This window comes from Centrocercus urophasianus, unplaced genomic scaffold (assembly GCF_019232065.1).
Source record: "Centrocercus urophasianus isolate 14NV4802_14NV808 unplaced genomic scaffold, USGS_Curo_1.0 seq_8, whole genome shotgun sequence".
NCBI lineage: Eukaryota > Metazoa > Chordata > Aves > Galliformes > Phasianidae > Centrocercus > Centrocercus urophasianus.
In genome coordinates, this window is record NW_024885421.1 from 531,119 (window position 1) to 549,207 (window position 18,089).

The window sequence follows — 18,089 nt, forward strand, 5'->3', positions numbered from 1 at the left end:
CTGCCCAGAAGAGGGAGCAAGATAAAAGCCAGTTTGAGGTTGCTTTTCTGATTTTTTGTTGTGTGAAAGGTGCAAGGAGCCCTCTCATCCCCACCAGTTCACAGTCATGGTGCTCTGTCTCAGGCAGTGATGCTCAGATATGGCCACCTGCCCTCTGCAAAGCCCTGTGAGTTCCGTTGGGTGAACTTTCTCTATCCCAGGGCTGCTCCTTTGCAGATTTTCTCTCCCCACTCTGGCAGAGCTACTTCCAATCTCCTCACTTCCTTTCTGGCCCACCCTGTGTGTGGTGCAGAACAGTTAAAACAGCAGCAGATCCTTTTGCAGGCTGCATCCCAGCATGCAGTACAGCTGCTGCATTGCCCAGCCGGGGACCCTTCCTCTCCTGCCATCCTGTTCTGTTGCCAGCAGATTGAGTCCACGGTTTGTTTATCCTGTGTTCCCCCTGGATGGGCTAATAGGAATGAAAGCAGCAGGTAAGCCATGTCCCTGACCCCCCAGACCTGGCTGTGTCATCCTGCGTCATGGTCTGCTGGCTTGGTGTCCCCAGGGAACACAGGCTCTCTTTCCCAGCATCTGGAATGTGCCCCCTTCCCTGCAGGTTCTTTAGCACAATGTGTCCTACAGCTGGCAAAGTCTCGTGCCTTTCCCCAGGATTAGCCAGGCTAGAAGAAGAGGGGAAAGCTCTGGATCCAGCTGCTGGGAGAGCCCTGCAAAACCACAGCTGGAGTGTGACCCTGGTGGCGCTGCGGGGGGAATTTCTCCTCCTTCAATATGTGATTGATACAGAACTCTGCCTGTGCACTGGCAGCAGCCATCCTGTTTTTCTGTGTGCTGGGCTGGGACAGGTGGGGCATCTCCTCCAACTGGCCTGGAAGCTCATTGTGAACAGGAGAAGCTCTTGCCAAGCTTTGCCCTGCAGGCAAAGCCTAGTCAGTCCTATTTCAGAGAACCAGTGTGGGGTGTAACATCAGCAAAATCACAGCTGCTTGGGTGTGGGAGGGGCTGGATCTCTGGCTTGGACACAGGGAGTCTCATGTGCTGCATCCAGGAGTTGGCACCCATACTGTTCAGTGGGGCAGTGAGGACTCAGACCTGGTGCTATCCCATCCAGACCTCCAGAAGTGGGGCTCTGGAATCCCTGTTGTGGCTGCAGGTATTTGGAGTCTCTGTGTTTGGACTTTCTGAGGCAGGTTGTGGAATTCTGGTATTTCCCCACATGATTCTTTGGACAGTGGCACCTGGATCGGCAGGGTGAGGTGCAGCCCCTTGTGCTAGGTGCATGCACTACTGCCCAGTGCTGGCATCCCTTGGGGACTGGCATAGAGACTTCATTTGGGGTGAGTTTGTGATGTCAGACTTTCCTGTGAGGCAGCTGCCGCTGGGGAGCAAAGGGCTCAGTCTGCCTACATAAGGATTTGGGAAGGGCTGTGACTATAGAAGGGCGTGGGACAGAGAAGGAAAGAGCAAAGGCTGCACCTGCACATTATCCTGCATGGACACGTAAAGGAAGGATGTGGCTTCTGCTCACCGCCCCATGCTGACTGTTGCCGACTTTTGCTGATTTTGCTTCCCAGTAGCTGACCATGCCATGGAAGTCATGGTGCAGATCTGCCCTGGAGGTGGAAAAGGGAAGCAGTTACCTGATTTTGGAGCTTTCCCTGTTCTAGACGAGCCGAGCACGGTGTGTCAGCAGTATGGCATCTTCCCATGGCTGCAGACATCCACCTGCCTTCCCTCCTGCAGAATGCCAGGAGGGGCTGAGCTTTACAAAGAGCTTTTGTTGAGGCTTTAGACCAGGAGGTTGTTATGCTGCAGTGCTGATTCGCCGTGTTTGAGTGCTCCGTGGGAGCTGACATGTTGCATCTCAGTTCTGGCTGCTCACTGGGGGTGCCCCTCCCCTGGCTCTGTTGGAAGTGGCTTTTGGGCTGGCCTCACTTGAGAACTGGGACTAATTGCAAATGTTACCAGAAATATAATGAGGGAACAGAATCTTTTCTGAGGCAGACTAGGTCAGGCAACATGCTCCTTGCACTGATATAGGATCTGATGGACCAGAGTGTTAGAAAGGGGTGCACTTGTGTATTTGGTGCCTTTGAGCATCCCTGCTGGGATTTTGTTCATCTGCTTGGCCCTGCTGTTTCCAGGCTCTGGGACTTGTGCTTGTGGTCAAGATGTCCAATAGGACAGTAGCAGCTTCCTTCCAGACAGCCTCCAACTGAGGCTGTGTTGGGGAGAGATGCGCACAGTCCCCAGTGATGGGCAGCGCCTTCTCCTTCACCCAGAGATTCCTGGAACTGCAGAGCTTCCAAGAAGTCCTGTGGCAGAGGAGCTGAGGGTGGAATTGCCCAAGGTCTCCTGCCTGCTGTGAAAGTGTTGACCATGAGCTGCTGCTCAGATTGATTCTCCTCCTTGCCCTCTTCCAGGCATCAAAGCTGCAGTGCGAGTGGTTTACAACCACAAGGGAGCTGCGCTTATCTGCAAATCTCCGTACATAAAGGGTGCCTCTGAGCAGGTGAGTGCTGTGTGAAGAGATTGCTGTCTGTGCTCCACAGAACACTTGTGAGGAACCAACCTCCAGTCTTAGGGCAGTCAGGCTCCTGTTTCTCCCTTTCCTGACAGGCATCTCTGGCTGGAGGAAAGTAATTGCAAGTATTTTTCTTTGTATGGCCAGAAAATGTCCTGCATGGTGGATGAAAGTGTGGATGGACATGAGATCAGCAACTAGCTGGAAGCCCACAGGTTTCTGGTGACTGCAGTGTCTTGGAAAACAAGTTATGAAATGATCACCAAAATTAATCATAGAATCATTGTAGAATCAGAGAATGGCTTGGGTTGGAAGCAACCTTAAAGCCCACCCAGTCCCAGTCCCTGCCATGGGCTGGTTGTCTCCCACCCACTGGGGGGCTGCCCAAGGCTTCATCCTATCCGGCCTGGAGTGCCTTCAGGGATGGGGCCACCCACAGCTGTTCTTGAGAGCTCACTGCTCTGAAGTGCCGCAGTGCTTTATAGCATCTAATATAAATCTCCCCTCTTTTAAATTAAAACCACTCTCCATTACCCTATCACTATCAGTCTGTGTAAAAAATTGGTCTCCTTTCTGGTCATCAGGTCCATTTACATACCGAAGAGCTGCAAGGAGGTCTCTGCAGAGCTTTCTATTCTGCAGGCTGGGCAAGCCCAGCTCCCAAAACCTTTCTTCGTAGCAGAGATGTTGCAGTAGACTGATTATTTCCATGCTCTAGTTTGGACCTGCTCCAACAGCTCACTCCTATGCTGAGGGCCCCAGACCTGGACGCATACAGCAGATGGGGCCTCGTGAGCAGAGCAGGAGGGGACAGTCCCCTCCCTCTCCCTGCTCCCCTCTGTTAATGCAGCCCACAGTACTGTTGGCCTTTTCGATTGTAGGCATGCACTGCTACCTCATATACAGCTTTTCTGTCCACCGGAATCCCCAAGTCCTTCTCTGCGAGGTTGCTCTCAAGGAGTTCTTCCAGTCCGTGCACGTATGTGGGATTGTGCTGATCCATGTGCAACAGCTTGCACTTAGCCTTGTTTAGCCTCACTGAAGTAGAGATCTCTTCATATACACAGGGTTTCATACAGGAAAGCAAGTAAAGACTGTAAAGCACAAGCAAGGTGTGAGAGTTCACAGCTTAGTTTAAAATATTTATTATTTAAAGGGAGAATAAGGTGAAAGTACTGCCTTACATGATCTGTAGATTTATTTGACATTGGGGAGAGGCTGGACCTCAAGACTGCCATCTCCACTTGTGTGACCCTTCAGGCCAGCAATATTCTTCTGTCCTTCTCTTCCTGGTGAGCATCTATATCACGCTAGCCCTGCATCTCCCCCTTTTTTCTTTCCCCTCAGAGCTGCTGTGAAGACTAAAGAGCTGGAGAGGACGTTGCAGAGGTTTGGAGGCACACCGTGATGGTGGGAGCCATTCCACGGCAGCCACGCCGCTTCTGGGGGGTGCCTGGCTGGCAAGTGTCTTCAGCTAGTTGTGCCAACGACCGCCCACTGTGGGACGGGGAGATTGATCCGGAGTGGAGTGGGATTCTGCTGCAGAGAGGTGAGTGTGGGGGCACACAGGACAGGCTGGAGTGGGGGCCATCATGGAGTGGCTGAGGTCAGTGTCCATCTGGGCTAACCCCAGTTCAGGTAGGGACACACAGAGCATGTTGCCTTCGACCTATGTCCAGGCAGCTTTTATAGATCTTCAAGGATCTACATCTTCACCTTCACAATAAAAAAAACTTCCTGGTGTTCAGACAGAGCCTGATGTACTTCAGTTGCACCCACTGCCTTTTGTCCTGTCACTGGATGCCAACAGAAAGAGCACCGTCCTCTTCGCACCATCCCTTCAAGTTCTTATAGGTATTGATGAGATCCCCTCTGAACCTTCTCTCCAGGCTGAATAGTTACAGCTCTCAGCCTTTCTTCATAGGAGAGGTGCCCTACTCTCTTAATGATCTTTGTGGCCGTTTCCTGGATCTCAGGAGCGGCCTCACCAGTTGTGGGCAGAGGGAAGGAGTTACAGTCCTTCTCTGTGGCAAGGGTGCACCATTGGATCATAGGCAACTTGGAGTCCACCAGGATATCTGAGGGCACTTTCTGTAAAGCTGTTTTCCGGGCGATTGGCCCCAGCATGTACTGGTGCGTGTTCTCATTGTTTCTCTTAAAAGAAATTTCCTGGGCTCAACCACCCCGGTCTGGCACCTTTCCTTCAGTATCACAGTCGGAGTCAAAATACCACAGTCGGAGTCAAAATGTCTCCGTATGGCCTTGACCTGCTCGAAGAATTACTTCTCTTGCGTGCCTGCCCCTAAGCCTTTGCTCCAAAGGAGCAGAGGCAGCTGTGGAGACAGGCAAAGGGCAAAGCTGCCAGGTATGGGCTGTTTTTAGGCTGCGTTAGGCGATGGAGCTCCTTGGCACGCCACTGATTTTTATGCAGACTTCTCATCTCTTTGTCTCTTGCAGACATTTCAGGGTTTATCAATTCAGACAGCTCATGGCCACATCTGAAACACAGTGAAAATAAAATCAAGGTCTTGTGCAGCATGAAGGTGGTTGACTCCTCCAGGCATGCAAGGATGGGTCTTATGGGTAGTACAGGGGTGGATGGATGGTGCAGGAGTCCATGGTGGTCTCTGCTACTCCTGGTGCTGCTCAATTGCTCATCCATGTGGTTGAGGACTCTGGTCCAAGCTATCAGAGCTAGCTAGCTGTGATAATTGTTCAGATTCCACTGGGTTGCGCAGGCAGGTTCCCATCCCTACTGTGGAGCTGGCAACCTGAGACAGCCCGCGTCCTTCGGCGCATGTGGCTGGCACAGGTTTTCTTGGCAAGGACTCACAGATTTGATTGCTGGTGCTTGATGGGGTCACAGTCCTGAGTCCCTGGGACTGGTCTGACCTGCCTTACTGCTGCACTTCAGAGCAGTACGAGAATGTCAGGTCCCCAGCAGAGGGCAGACCCTCTTCTCCTTGCTTGTACAGACTTGTCTGCAATAGCCTCCAGCCCTGCTGGAGAATCCTCTTTGTGTCCATGCTGGGATAAAAGTGCTGATCCTGCAGGTCAGTGATGCCACAGGGTTCTCTGGAGAAGCCACACTGTGCTGATTCCTCCTTTCGTCCCGGGGGAGAGCTGCCTGTCTCCCAGCAGGGCTGGAAAGCTGGACAAGGACCATGATCTTGCCTGACCTCACTCCTTTCTCTTTCTAGAGCCCCATACTGGGGGGCTCACCTGGACATCCTGAGCAAGAGGTCTAGCTTCTGCCCTCTCGGCATCACCTGTGGCACTTTACTGTCCCCTTCCTGCTGCTGCATGGGCTGTCCTGACTCCAACTCCACGTGGAGTCCAGCCAAGTGAGGCTCCATGCGGCACATCCACACAGAGACGTCCCTGCCCCCGGAGCGCAGCGCTGACTCCAGCCTGTCCCGACCCAGTGGAGAGGCAGCCTTGGAGCCTTCCTCACAACACTGTGCCCACCACGGCATCCTCATGGGCTACAACGAGACAGAGATCAAGCGCCAGAAGGTTTACCAGGTCTCCATCTTCTCCCATCTCTCCAGCTCCTCCGAGAGCACGGAGCAACGAGCAGGCAGTCATCCGACTCTCAAGAGGAGCTACCCTGAGCAGCGAACTCCAGAGGGGGTGCGGGATCCCAAACGAACTCACTGGGGTGGTGGGGTGGACAGCAAGCGTGATGGGGGCTTGGGGCAGGCTGCCCTGGAGGACGATGATACTTTTGAGGATGGTCTGCTGGTGGACGAGCTCTCTCTGTGCGGCTCTGCCCAGCATTTCTCCCATAGTGGGCTGCAGGTGGTGGAGCACCGGTGTGTGAGCAGTCCCAGCCCTAAGGCCAATAGAGAGGACAAGCCGCAAGATACCTCCTCCTTCTGGCCACAGCACATTGCTTGCAGTACTTTGCACACAAGAGATAGTTGCCCGGTCCCACCGGGGAATCAGCTTGCAGACTGCTGGGAGAATGGGGAGCAAATGAGTGACCATAACCTACCTGACCTTGATTTGCACAATATTGCACAAAAACCCCAGCTGGACTGTGGTGGGAGGGGAGAGAAGCCAGGCAGCAGCCCCGCTCACCGCTGCGGGGCTGGCGAAGCAGAGGAATGGCCGGTGGTGGCTAATGGGTGCAAGGAGCCTCTAGCCCCACAGATGTTACTCAGCCCTGAGCCTAGCAACCTGAGCTCCCAGGAAAAGACACCCTGTGGGAACAGCAGCAGCAGCAGCTGCCCAGCCAAAAGGAAGTTGCTACCGGCTGGTGAGATTATGGCTGACTCCTGCTCTGAGGATGAGAGCCTATCCCAGCTGGTGAGGAAGAAGAGAGCCCTGCCATGCCACCCAGTGCCCACAGCTTGCCGCAGCACCGACGCCAAGGGAGCCCCTTTCTGGAATCACCTGCTTCCCACAGCCAAGGTGAGTGTCACTGCAGGGGCAGGAGGAGGCAGGGAATGTCCTGGGCTGTTCTTTTTGGGCATGTAGCCCACAGTGGCATGGCATTACGTATTGTCCCAGTGGTACAACACAGGCATGGGAAGGGCGGTGGCTGGTGGCTGGCCCTAGGACAGGCAGTATGTAGGCTGTCACTTGTCTCTGCAGAAGCAGAGGCACCCTTGGCTGATTGCTTCTCAGAGCTGGAATGCACCGTGCATGGGACACAGCTCTATCCCTGCCCTCGTGCCCTTTTTGGTGACTGTCCCCAGCTTGGCTGCCCCAGCAGCAGAGTGAGGCTCTCCAGTAGCTTCCCTTGTCATGCCTTCTCAGTCATGCCAGCCAGTTCCATCATCCCTTTGTGCTGTGCTGCCTTTTGTGTGGCTTCCAGAAAGGAAAACCCCTGAAAAGGGGGTGCCTTTAAAAGGAGACAGCAATGTGGCTTTAGGCCCCCGCCCTGCAGCTGTAGGAGCCCGGCTGTGGGCAGCATGACCCTGTGCCCAGACTTTGCACAGATTGCATGGGGATGGGACTTTTCCCAGGCTGCCCAGGGAGCTTTGTCTTATTTGTTGCCATTCCTTAGGACCTGGTTTTCAGGGTGGGAGGCTGTGTGCTGTACCCTTGGCTCAGGCACTACCATTGCTTTCCTCAACAGGCCCAGTTTGGGAGGGTGAGGACCTGCCCTTGTAGCCAGCTCTGGATTTGGGCAGCCCTTTAGCCCCAGATGTCTTGTGCTGCTCAGCCTCAGAGGGACTTGTCTCATCTGCTGGGACCACTGTGGGACAGGGCAATGGGTGGTAGCATCTCCTGAGGTGCACATCCCCAGCTGCTGCCCTAATACAGTTCCTGGTTTCATGTCCTTTCCAGAGCTCTGCAGATTGCACTACAGTCGGGAGGAGGCTGAAGAGCGGGCTGCGCCTCAAATCGTGAGTGTCGTGGCAGCGAGGCCTCACTGTAGGGTCTCGAGTACAGTGGTACCAGCACCTTATATCCCAGTGGGGTGGCCAGGTTGGGTTGACTTTCAAGACCCACAAGAGCCCTGGCTGTGAAGTGGAGGGAGACTGCTTCCAGGGTTAGGAAAATGAGTTCAACCTCCGCTGAGGAAAGGGGCAGGAGAGAGGGACCTGCCCCCATTCCCACTGGGGAGGGATCTGCACTCTGAGGAACGTGTGGCCCAGGTCTCTGTTCTTCAGTCCCGTGCTGATATTCTCCTCTCTCTCAAGGCGACATCTCCGGAGCAGCCTCCGGAGAGGAACCCGTTCCTCTGCATCATCCTGGGCCACCACCACTGTCAGCCATGCTCTGCTGGGCAATTTTGAGGTAATGGTGCCCATATCGTGATGACCTGCTAGGGAGGGAGGTGGGTCCTGAAAGCTTGGGCTGGGCTGGCACTAGTCTGGGAGAAGCTGAGCTTGATGAGAGCCAGCTGCTTTCTACAGCAGTTGGCATGGGGTAGGGTGGCTTGTCCAAGGGCCCAGCACGTGTTGGCTATGTTGGCCAGCAGATGTTCACCAAGAGGACAGCTTAGCCAGCACGTCCTCTGTGTCAGAAGGGTGATTTAAGCCCACCTGTGGGTTCTGTCTGAACGTGCAGCCAGGGCCTCCAGAGAGCCTGGAGGCACACAGGGATCCGCAGACACCAGCCTGCAGTTCAGATTGTTTACCTTACACAGTGCTGGAAGGTCTGTAATGCTTTCCTCCTTTCTCAGGAGTCCATCCTGAAAGGGCGCTTTGCACCATCGGGGCGCATCGAGGGGTTCACCGCAGAGATCGGTGCCAGCGGCTCCTACTGCCCGCAGCATGTCACCCTGCCCGTGGATGTCACCTACTTCGACATCTCCGAGCACAGCGCGCCCTCGCCTTTCCTGGTACACGGGTGGGCTGGGACTGTGGGGGAGGTGACTGGGGGCTGTGTCCAGACGCTGCATGTTCTCTAATCGGGGGGCTGCGTGTCTCTGGAAAGCACGGCTCAAGCAACTAGACATCTGAGGACACTACCATTTAACTTGCAAAGCAAAGAAGAAATGGGATCTCGGCACTGCCAGGTCCCATCTGGACAATACATTTCTCCTCACACATGCTGTTTCTTTTGCCCCAGGGAGTGATTGACTTGGAAGCCTTGGGAAAGAAGGGTTACAGTGTTCCTAAAGCTGGAACCATCCAAGTGGTGAGTGGACTCCTGTGGCTTCTCGAAGTGGACATGCTGCATTATCACACAGTCGTAGAATGTCTTCCTTGGGAAGGGATCATCTAGTTCCAAACCACTGCTGTGGGGCAGGGACATCTCCCACCAGAGTAGGCTTCCCAAAGCTTCATCCAGCCTGGCCTTGAATGCTTCCAAAAATGGGGCATCGAATTTTTCTGTTTCTATCAAGAGTTTGCACGCACACAAAAAAGCATGGTGGAGGAAGCATGGGACCCCCCAGGGTGCTTGCTGTGAGACACAGGGACAGGAGATCTGGGGAAGGTCAAGGCTAGTGGGGTCCCCAGCAGGAGACTGTATATGTGCAGTGACGATGGGATGGGAGCACAAGAGTGGAGTTGGGTGGACATGACTTACTTGTGTTGGCTGGGTCTCTGAGCAACACTTGCTGGATTTTATGGTCTGGGCAAGAGCTGAGCCTCATGCAAAACCCCCTGGGACTGACATGGGGCCAGATGCCCCAGCAGTACCTACCTTGTCTGACCACTACCCATCCATCCTCTACCCGCAGACCTTATTTAACCCCAACAAGACTGTGGTGAAGATGTTCTTGGTGACGTACGACTTCCAGGACATGCCTGCCAATCACATGACCTTCCTACGCCACCGCATTTTCCTGGTGCCTGTGGGGAAAGAGAAGGGGGCCACTGTGTCCTGCAGTGAGCCACCAGGCACCGACCCACCCCGCAGGGTCCTCTGCTACCTGATGCACCTGAGGTAGGAATACTGGGTGGGATGGGGACCTGCCCACGAGTACCCTGGGCTCCCAGACCCCTTTTCCCTATGTTTCCTTCTCCAAATCTGTAGACCTGGTGGTCTAGGAACACGGCAGCCTGACCCTGCAGCTGTGAGGAGGAGCAGGGACCAGCCTCTGTTGCACTGATGGGCTGCAAGGAGGTGGAAGCTGCTGTTCTGCCCAAGGGCAGTGGGTTTTATCCCTCCAAAGGCAACCGGAATGTGGCTACCTTGATCAGGGGCCACAGAAGGGAAGGGAGCTGTGTCCCCTGCTGTCAGTTAGGCTGTCCTGGCACTTGTGTGCACGCCTAAAATTCCTTCATCCTTCTCTCAGATTTCACAGCTCCAAGTCTGGGAAGATCTACCTTCACGACAACATCCGGCTGCTTTTCTCACGCAAGTCGATTGAGGTCGACTCGGGGATCCCATATGAACTAAAATCCTTCACGGAGATGCCAAGAAACCCTCGCTACTCACCCTGGCCCTGACCTTCTCCCTTGCTCAGGGCCACCGAGCAGTGCCCAGCCCAGTGCTTTGGGGATCATTGAGTAAAAGAGAGACCAAGCGCAGCCACCTGGAAGTGTCCCCAGCCCTACGCACCCATCCTCCTGAGCAGCACTGATGTCACAGCTGTGCCCTGGGACAGAGCTGGCATCACCAAAGGGGATTTATGAGGAGGGGCAAGGGCTGGGGAGCACTCTGGGGCTGTGCCCAGGACTTTTGCAAGCTGGGAGGTGTGGCTGGAGCTGAGGGGGAGGGCTCCTCCCAACCTGCGCCCGGCCGTGGGTTGGGAGCAGAAAGTTCAGAAGTTTGTATTTATTAGTATTTATTGTCATAGGGGTGCAGAGGTGTTGGAGATATGGTTCCTGGCAGGGGACAGCCGGGGTGATGGGGGTGAGGGCAGGGGCGAAGGACGAGCCTGGAGGGTTGGCCGAGAGGGGGCATCAACTCCACGTGGCTGAAACATCACTGTGCGTGCGTATCGGGGCGCGGCTCCGCGCAGGGCGCCAGCCACTGGCCGGAATGACACGGAGCGGGGGCTGTGGCCCTTCAGGGGCCGGGTGGAACCCCCCCCTCCCAGGGGGCCCGTGAGGGCCAGGTGAGGAGCTGCCCCTGCCCTTCGCCCCAGAACCCCGCTGGCCTCTCCCTGCGGCACCCCAGGGCCGGGGGTTCGCCCCGCGGCACTCCGTGCTGGGGCCCCGCCCGGAGCGCAGTAGCGGTACTTCTGTGTTGGTTTTTATTTAATAAACGTTTGGAAACGTAACCCGGACCTCCGACCTCGGGCATCGCGGAACCATGGGGCGAGGCGGCCGGGTCGGGCCGGGCCGGGAGGAGGAAACGGGCGGCTCTCCCGGAAGGGGCGGGGCGGCGCGGAGAGCATTCCGGGGCGGCGGGCGGGGAGCGGCGCGATGCTGGCGCAGGCGGCGCGGCGAGCCGGGCCTGGGCTGCTGCGGGTGCGGGGACCGCGGGGTTCGGGATTCAGAGCGTCCCGCAGCGGGTTGGGGTCCGAGGGGAGCGGGGCGGCGACCTCGGCCGGCTTGAGCTCCGTGTGCGGCCGCAGGGAGCCCCGGATCGCAGCCCGGTCCTCTCGCCGCGCGGGGCGGATGGAGGCCGGCAGCCCGGCGGGGGATGAGAGGCGTGCGGAGCGCCGGCCCCATTCCGTGCCTTTCCTTTCCGCAGCGAGCACCAGTGCTGAAGCGCCCGGCGTGGCTGGCCCCGGCCCCGCAGCGGCTGAACTCCGGGCTACCCGTCAATATCGGCGTGCTGTTCGTGCCGCAGCAGGAGGCCTGGGTGGTGGAGAGGATGGGCAAGTTCCACCGCATCCTCGAGCCTGTAAGGAGCCGCTTTTCTCCCCTCCTGGATTCCGCAGGTTCCTAGAGCGGTAGCGAGCACGTGTGTTGTGCGCGGATTGAGGGGATGGTGCGAGTGCCTGTGCTTGTTCGTACCGACTGCGATCCTTTTAAAACTGCCTGTAGACGAATTTCCTGTAGAGGGGTGTTATGGCATTAGGTAATTTAAGCTCCCTCGTGTGTGAAGTAAACTTACTGGCAGCAATGGGAGCACGTCGTGCTTGGGGTTCGTTTGTACTTCCCTCTGTTCTGAGCTGTCTGGGTGGGAAAACCCTTGCCTGGCTTCAGGGCTCAGCTGTCCAATCGCACCTTTGTCGCAGGGTTTGAATTTCCTCATCCCTCTGCTGGATCGGATACGTTATGTGCAGAGTCTCAAAGAAATCGTCATCAATGTCCCAGAGCAGTCAGCTGTCACCCTAGGTAAGAAGGGCTTCTGTCTCCTGTCCCTTCCCTTGCGTGCAGGGTGAGTGAGGGGCAGTGTGGTCAGAAATGTCACAGGCTCCTGCACTCGGCCCTGTCCTGGGGATCCAGGCTTGCCCATACCCGTGGCAGTGTGACCAGGAGAACCCTGTCAGTCTGTCTGGGCTGCTCCACTACTGCCTTGATCTGTTCATCACAGAAAGGGATCAGTTTCTCAGAATTTATATGTTTTTCCATTTTCAACTAGGAAGATCTTCCCATGTTTTTGTGTCATACAGATATTTCAGGTCAGGTTGGTGGGCACGTTAGTTAAAATTCTAGTGTTAAGCATCCTGTTTATTTCTCATTTAAACTTTTATCTGTTAGCATCACTATAGCATGAAACATCTTGATATCAAGGCCTGAGATTTCTTTTGTAAAAATAAGGCACTTTGTAGAGGATGTAGGAGCCCTTTTTGCACAAGGATCTGTATTTCTGCTAATCCAGCTGTTAGGAAACTGTTATGTCATGACCTGAACTGATGATTGAGCACCTGGTGAAGCATTGGCCCAGGAAGCACGGATGCAAGCAGTTCACCTTTGCTTTCCACGTGACCATAAGGAGTGGACTCCTCCCTGGCTCATTCAAGGACTGGCCTCCACGGCGAGAGCGTTTCCTGGATGAAGGCCCCTCCCTGAGAATGGGTGTTCTGTAGTCAGAAGCTATGTCACCATCAGATGGGTTAACTTCTTCCTATCTATGATCATTGACGTTCCTAATAACACTGCCTGGTATTGCAAAGAATTTATCAAAAGCAATTTCACTGCCTCCAAGGGCCAACACCTGCCATGCTAAAGCAGGAAAGGGACCACCTTTCACAGCTCTGCTAATTCTCTCAGAGGAGGTGCCATGCATTTGCTTTGATAAACAGAATGTGTCATTCTCTCCTGGCAGATAATGTCACCCTGCAGATTGATGGAGTGCTCTACCTGCGTGTCATGGATCCCTACAAGGTACCATCCCTGCTATGCTGAGGCTAAGCTTCAACCTGAAGGCATGAGGCAGCCTGCAGCTCTGGCTGTGCCTAGTGGGCTCTGTGCAGCCTCAGCGTGCTGGCCACCATGGCAGCCCCTCATGCACAATTTACTGGCCTCTCCCATCTCACCTTACTCTGAAACACGTGCTCCATCCTTTATGTGCTATGCGGGTGGGTGGCCCCTTTCCCTGGGGCTGCTCTCTGGGAAGAGGAGCTCAGCAAGCATGTCTGCAGCAGATCTTTCATCTTAGCGCTAGGTTTACCCACTCTGCCTCTCCTGAGGTCCCTTTCAGCATTACCACAGACTTTGTACATTTTGCTTCTGTTTCCCAGGCAAGCTACGGGGTGGAGGATCCCGAGTATGCTGTGACCCAATTGGCCCAGACCACGATGAGATCTGAACTTGGCAAACTTTCCCTTGATAGAGTCTTCCGGGTGAGTTGGGGAGGTGGATACTGGAGCTGCCAGTATCTGACAGCTTCTCGAAACCCTGCGGGTTCTGTGCATCCAGGCTGATACATTTAATACCAAAATGCATTTTATTTAGAGAGCTTCTGGCTTCTGTTTGTCTCAGCCTGTTTGTGGATCCTTGGAGATGTGTCTTGCATCAGTTATTTTTGTGCCCTGTGTCCTGACCTGGATGGTGCAGTTCTGTTTCTCTCAAATCATCAACATTTTGCTCAAGCCCAAGATGAGTGTCACGCTGACCATGTTCAAGTGGGCTGTAACCCCCATGCTGCTTTTTTTTTTTTTTTTTTTGGTGGTCTGAGGAACTGTTTGCATTCCTGGGAAAGATCTTTGTATCCAGTTGTACACTGATGTACAGCAGTGTATCAGCAATTTTGATTTTAGTCACTGCCCTCATTGGGAGAATGTGACCTTAAGAGATAGTGGGATCATCTAGCCCTGCCTTTGACTCCTGAAGTAGGGCTTTTCTGGCTAATGTTGGCCCACAGGGGGCGTGTCTGCATCCCTTCTGATCTCTGTATCCTCTTTTTTCTCTACTGTTTCATCTGTACCTTCCAGGAACGTGAATCCCTCAATGCCAACATAGTGGATGCCATCAACCAAGCCTCAGACTGCTGGGGTATCCGGTGTCTACGTTATGAGATTAAGGACATACACGTGCCCCCGCGTGTGAAGGAATCTATGCAGATGCAGGTTTGGCTCTCTGGGTGAACAGTGTGGAATGAGACATAAGCCACCCTTTCCATTCAGCACCACTGTTCTCCATCCAGAGCTTACAGCACTGGGCTGTCCTGCAGGGGAGGAAGCCTTTTGGCACTTTGGCTGCAAATGCACAGCTATTGAGTAAATCTGATCCTTATTCCTGCAGTGGAGGTCTCTGCCTGGTACACACAAGCTCTGCTGGCTCCCTTTAAAATCCCAAGAAGGAGAACCAGCCCACACTGGGGATCTCTTAACGTTTTGCAGCCATCTTCTTGCCCTGTGCTAAGCCATGCTTGTCCAAGTGGAATGTTAGGAATGTGTCTTTGCTGTCCTCTCCCTGTGGGTGGTGTTCCGTCATAGCATTGTGGCAGGTGGGCTGCTGACCTGTTGTCCTGCTTTTATGTAGGACACAGTTCATTTCCTCTGCGATGCTTGGCGTGGTGCTGTAATTTGGCTCTAGAAGAAAAAAGCAATGTTGATAACACACCAATGATTTAGTTGCTCAGCAACACTGTACAGAATCAAGGGCATTTATTGGTCAGCTTCTCATACTGCCCTTCCCAGCGGGGTGCTGGGAGAAGGCAGTACAGGGATAGCTGACCTAAACTGGTCAAAGCAATGTTTGATACCCTATGATAGGTGAAAAAACTAAAAAAACTTTGGGGAGGTAGCTAGGGGATTGCCTGGGCATCAGTCAGTGGGAGGTGTGCGATTGCTTTGTGAATCTCTCATTTTGTAAAACTGTGCATGTGTATATAATTATCATTAGTGTTACTTCTCTCTCCCTTCGCTGTCTTACTAAATAGCTTTTATCTTTATAAAGAAGGCAGGGGAGATTCAGGCTGGACATTAGGAAGTATTACTTTTCAGAAAGGGTGGTCAGGCACTGGAACGGACTGCCCAGGGAGGTGGTGGAATCACCGAGCCTGGAGGTGTTCAAGGAAAGACTGGATGTTGTGTTGAGGGACATGGTTTAGTGGGAGCTGTTGGGAATAGGTGAACGGTTGGACTGGGTGATCTTTTAGGTCTTTTCCAACCTTGGTGATTCTATGATTCTATGATTCTATGATTCTATACTTCTTCCTTTTTCTGTGATTCTCTCCCCTGTCCCACTGGGAGCTGAGCAGTGAGCGAATGGCAGTGTGGTGCGGAGCTGCCTGCCAGATTCAGCCTCAGCTCCTGTCTTTGCAGGTGGAGGCAGAGCGACGGAAGCGGGCAACAGTGCTGGAATCAGAGGGGACGCGGGAGTCTGCTATCAACGTGGCTGAGGGGCAGAAGCAAGCCCAGATCTTGGCGTCAGAAGCTGAGAAAGCCGAACAAATCAACAAAGCTGCTGGTAGTGCCTTGGATTGGAATATGTCTTGAATACTAGGGCCTGGGGAGGATCTGCACTGCTCTGTACTGAGGGGTGATTCTCCTTGAGAGCAGACTGCATTGCTGTGGGCCAGGCTTCCTCAGCTGCTCATTCTCTCTGCTAGGCCTTAGGGGCCCCTCCACAGCCTGGGGAAGCAGGAAGGTTGTTGTAGAACAACACTGGGTTATTGTTATCTAAAAGGGGGCTTTGCATGAACGAAATTTTCTTGCTGTAGTTCTTGCAAGTGCTTTGTCTCAGTTCTGATGTGCATTCTGCTGTGCTTCATTGCAGGAGAAGCCAATGCCATGTTGGTCAGAGCTAAGGCCAAGGCTGAGGCCATTCAGCTTCTGGCAGCTGCTCTCGCACAGCAGGTAAGCCATGGCTCCTGGGGGAAGCCAGAGCTTTGGCGCTAGCACTGAGAGAGGTGAAACTTAAGTGGGGGTGGCACATGGCTCCCTCCCTCCTGCGTGCTCCCTCCATCCCTCCCTGATGTCTGTTGGCAACTTGTGCAGCAGTGAGGAGTTTTGCTGCTGTAATGTGCTGCCGTGTAGGACAGGCTGGGTTGAGCTCTTGGTGGTACATGACTCGGCGTCTTTCCTGATGAGCCTGATCTGTCTCTCTCCAGCATGGCAGTGCAGCAGCCTCTCTCTCTGTGGCTGAGCAGTATGTGAGCGCCTTCTCCAAGCTTGCCAAAGATTCCAACACGGTCCTGCTCCCAACCAACACTGGTGATGTCACCCACATGGTAGCACAGGTCAGTGTCAGCAATGGGATCCTGTTTGTTGGGAGATAGTGAAGGTGTGGGCTGGAGCAGCTGCTTTGCAGCATCCTGTGGGAACCAGACAGTCCCGTTTGTGGCAGTCCCTGGTTGCAAAATGGGGCTGTGCTGGTTTGCAGCTGTAGAAGAGAGGGCAGAACAAGCTGATAAAAATACTAGGCAAGTGCTGACTTCTCTCTGTCTGCTTGATATGTAAATTTGCCTCTTTCCTGACCATTTCTCTGCTGGCATGGAACTGAATGTAGACAGGGATTTGGCTTGGTTCCTTAAGGCATTGCTGTGTGCTATCTGTTCTCCGTATAGCTGTCTTAAAATGGTGATGTGGCATGGCAACATCAAGGCCTTGAGCAGAGCCCTTTTAGAAAAGCTGGGGCCCTGTCTACTTGTGGGGCGTGCTCTGTCCCAGCCCTATGTACACCCTGTCTTCTGACATAGACCTGATGCAAGTACTCTTCCTGCTGTCTCACAGGGCCCTCTCCTGGGACAAATGACCATCTTTGTTCCTGTATCATCCAGTGTGTCTCATCTCCTCCCTGATGGCTTTCTCATTTCCTGCAGGCATTGGGCATCTACACCACACTGACCAAGACACAAGCTGTGAAGACCCGGGATGAGCTACCTCCAGCCCATGGGGATCCTCAGCCCCCCAGCACAGAGATGCTTAAGGCAGAGCAGGTGACCTCCAGCTAGTGGGGCTGAACAGACACTGGACACGCTGATGGGACAGCACCCACCAGAAAGGGGATACTTGTCCAGGGCCTGTGAGGCTGTGGGGAGCCCTGTTCCGCCATCTTCCCCAGCCAGACATTCTTCTTCTTCCCTTGGCCCTTATTTTGTATCTGAATCTGATCATGTAATAAATAGTACCATTGCTGCAGAACATCCTTCTGGTACTCAGGGCCATGTCCCAACGTGGAGGGGTGCAACATGAAGTGAAACTGAGCTGAGAGGCACTGAGCCTGTGACAATCTGCAAGAAGAGCCTGGAGCCAAGGGCCACCAGTCGCTGGAATTTCATAAGGCCTTGTGCCAGCGGTTGCATGCAGTAGCTCAAGCTGTTGCTGGTGCCACTCAGGAGTGGGTACAGGAGCATGCTAGAAACTGGTGCGGGTGTCAGTATGCAGGGGGAGGGAGGGCAGCTCTGGAATTTGGCATATACCAGCTGAGGGATCAGAGTGGTCTGTGGATCAGAGGATAAATGCTGAACCTCCTCCATCAGGTGCAGAAGCGGACTGGGGATGCAGGGGCAGAGGTTGGAGTGTTCCCTGCGGTATGTTACCATAGAATCATGGAATATGTTGGGTTGTGAGGCACTCATAAGGATCACAAAATCGAACTGATGGCTTCACCCAATGCGTGACTGCAGTGTCCAAACACCCCTTGAGCTCCAGCAGCTCGGTGCCGTGCCCGCTGCCCTGGGCAGGCTGTTCCGTGCCCACCGCCCTCTGGTGCAGAGCCTTTCCCCACCCCCCGGCCCTCCCCTGGCACAGCTCCATGCCGTTCCCTGGGCCTGTCGCTGTCACACAGAGCAGAGCTCAGCGCTGCCTTCCGCTCCTCTGCTCTGGGCCCAGCACACCCAGGGCCTTCAGCCGCCTCTCACGGCCTTCGCA

General features: G+C 54.3%; 2 protein-coding genes across 4 annotated transcripts in view; both read left to right on the forward strand.

Moving 5' to 3' along the window:
- The window catches only part of FAM214B (family with sequence similarity 214 member B), a 33,809-nt gene extending 22,653 nt beyond the window's left edge, over window positions 1-11,156 (forward strand). For 2 of the 3 annotated variants that reach the window (XM_042838450.1, XM_042838451.1), the window contains exons 3-11: window positions 2,424-2,512; window positions 3,872-4,073; window positions 5,725-6,940; window positions 7,823-7,881; window positions 8,179-8,275; window positions 8,664-8,822; window positions 9,053-9,121; window positions 9,669-9,874; window positions 10,227-11,156. In XM_042838450.1, the coding sequence (XP_042694384.1) occupies window positions 5,879-6,940; window positions 7,823-7,881; window positions 8,179-8,275; window positions 8,664-8,822; window positions 9,053-9,121; window positions 9,669-9,874; window positions 10,227-10,380 (1,806 nt within the window). In that variant the 5' untranslated portion in view covers window positions 2,424-2,512; window positions 3,872-4,073; window positions 5,725-5,878 and the 3' untranslated portion in view covers window positions 10,381-11,156. The other variant, XM_042838452.1, reaches the window with a different exon arrangement.
- Window positions 11,157-11,575: 419 nt separating this feature from the next.
- STOML2 (stomatin like 2) lies at window positions 11,576-17,360 on the forward strand. Its single transcript, XM_042838405.1, has 9 exons — window positions 11,576-11,725; window positions 12,063-12,162; window positions 13,097-13,155; window positions 13,512-13,613; window positions 14,205-14,339; window positions 15,540-15,684; window positions 15,994-16,073; window positions 16,328-16,456; window positions 17,039-17,360. The coding sequence occupies exons 1-9, from the start codon at window positions 11,696-11,698 to the stop codon at window positions 17,168-17,170; spliced, it is 912 nt and encodes a 303-aa protein (XP_042694339.1). The 5' UTR covers window positions 11,576-11,695; the 3' UTR covers window positions 17,171-17,360.
- Window positions 17,361-18,089: the final 729 nt, after the last annotated feature.